The sequence below is a fragment of the Myotis brandtii genome, unplaced genomic scaffold, assembly GCF_000412655.1.
Source record: "Myotis brandtii unplaced genomic scaffold, ASM41265v1 scaffold265, whole genome shotgun sequence".
Taxonomy (NCBI): domain Eukaryota; kingdom Metazoa; phylum Chordata; class Mammalia; order Chiroptera; family Vespertilionidae; genus Myotis; species Myotis brandtii.
Genome location: NW_005360086.1, coordinates 741,112 through 742,507, shown reverse-complemented (window position 1 = coordinate 742,507; position 1,396 = coordinate 741,112). Strand labels below are relative to the sequence as shown.

Sequence of the window (1,396 nt, the reverse complement as noted above, 5' to 3'; positions counted from 1 at the left end):
AGGGCAGCCTGACCGAGCTGTTCGGGACAGCTCTGGAGGGCATCCAGGAGGCCAGGTTTCCTGAGGGCAGCCGCCTGGCGTGTGTCTGCTCAGCTTTTGACCAGAGCACTCACCCGAAGTGTCTATGTCGCCAGCACCAGGGGCACCACGCACAGCTGGGTGGCATCTGGATTTGCTGGCGTCCCTGGGGTGAGGATGGGGGATGCCTGAGGGCTCGGGTCTGGAGGACTCCAAAGGGGTTTGGGGTCTTCATGCCCCCTGTTCTGGCTCTGGTCATGCCCGGGGAGGTGTGCAGTGACCCTGCCCGCCAGGCCCCAGGGGTGGGTGGGGCAGCAGGAGGGGAGGCTCCCGGGGGCTGGACTAAAGGCTGCAGATCTGTGTGCGCTTGGCCCCAGGGGTCACAGCGGAACGGGTGGAGGATGGGGAGAAGGGCCGCAGGTGGGGTGTGAGAGGCAACGGGGATTATTGCTTTGAGGAAAGGGGCAGTTCCAGATGTGGGGCTGAGGCTTCTCCACGACAGGATGGGGGGTGGGGCGCGGACGGCGGGCGCTGGGTCGGCGGGAGTTAAGCCCTACGCTGGGGCCTGGGGTGGGGTTCCCCGGTGTCCTGGGCCCCCGGGCAGCCATGGGCGACAGCACGGGGAGCAGCTCTGGGCGCCCGGCTCAGCTGCCGCGAGCGCCCGGGGCGGGAGCCGCCTGCCCAGGTCCTGTGGGGCTCGGGCTGCGCGCAGCCGGGAGAAGAGAGGAAAACAACAGGCGGGGAGGGCGGGAGCGGGAGGAGCGGGAGCGAGGGACGCGGGGGCCAACCCCGCCTGGACCGGCTCCGAGCGCTGGGGGACCCACCGCCCGGGGCCCTCCGGGGCCCCGAGATCAGGAAAAAGCCCCAGCCCCTGGACCTGGCGGGTCACCAGCTCACAACTCACCCCCTCTCCCCCTCCAAGCGGCCCGGGCTCCTGGAAGGGGTCGGGTGACCCTCGGCGACCTAGCGGCCGGCCTTTTCGCTGCTGCAGGTCGCACCTCCCGCCACCAGCGGCCGAATGGGTGGGCCAGCCAAGCCTCCGCTCCCCGCCCCTATTAACCCGTTCCGTCCCTCCTTCGGCCTCGGACCCGCCCTCTCCCCCAGCCTCCAGGCGTTCCCTCCATCCCGGGGATGTGAGGGGGAAGGGAGAAAGTTTCCGGGCTCGGGAGCTTCCCGCGCTCTCCCCCCGTCCTCCGAGCCCCAGCCCTCCGCACAGCTCCCGGCGGACCGCTCACCAGATAGAGGCTGCCCTGCACGAGGAACACGAAGCAGCAGCGAGTCAGTTGCATCCTCCTCCTTGGCTCTCGCGCCCCTTTCTCTCCTCTTTTCCTCTCGGGGTCCCAGGGCCCTGCCGCACCCCGGCGCGTTTCAGGCGCGC

At 70.1% G+C, this 1,396-nt stretch overlaps 1 protein-coding gene across 2 annotated transcripts in view; it reads right to left on the bottom strand.

Annotated features, from left to right (window-relative positions):
- Window positions 1-1,390, bottom strand: part of NXPH3 (neurexophilin 3) — a 4,280-nt gene extending 2,890 nt beyond the window's left edge. Inside the window, exon 1 of one of the 2 annotated variants that reach the window (XM_005868152.2) lies at window positions 1,254-1,390. In XM_005868152.2, coding sequence (XP_005868214.1) covers window positions 1,254-1,307 — 54 coding nt within the window. In that variant the 5' untranslated portion in view covers window positions 1,308-1,390. Of the gene's footprint in view, window positions 1-113; window positions 280-1,253 lie in introns of those variants that run through there. The other variant, XM_005868153.2, reaches the window with a different exon arrangement.
- Window positions 1,391-1,396: the final 6 nt, after the last annotated feature.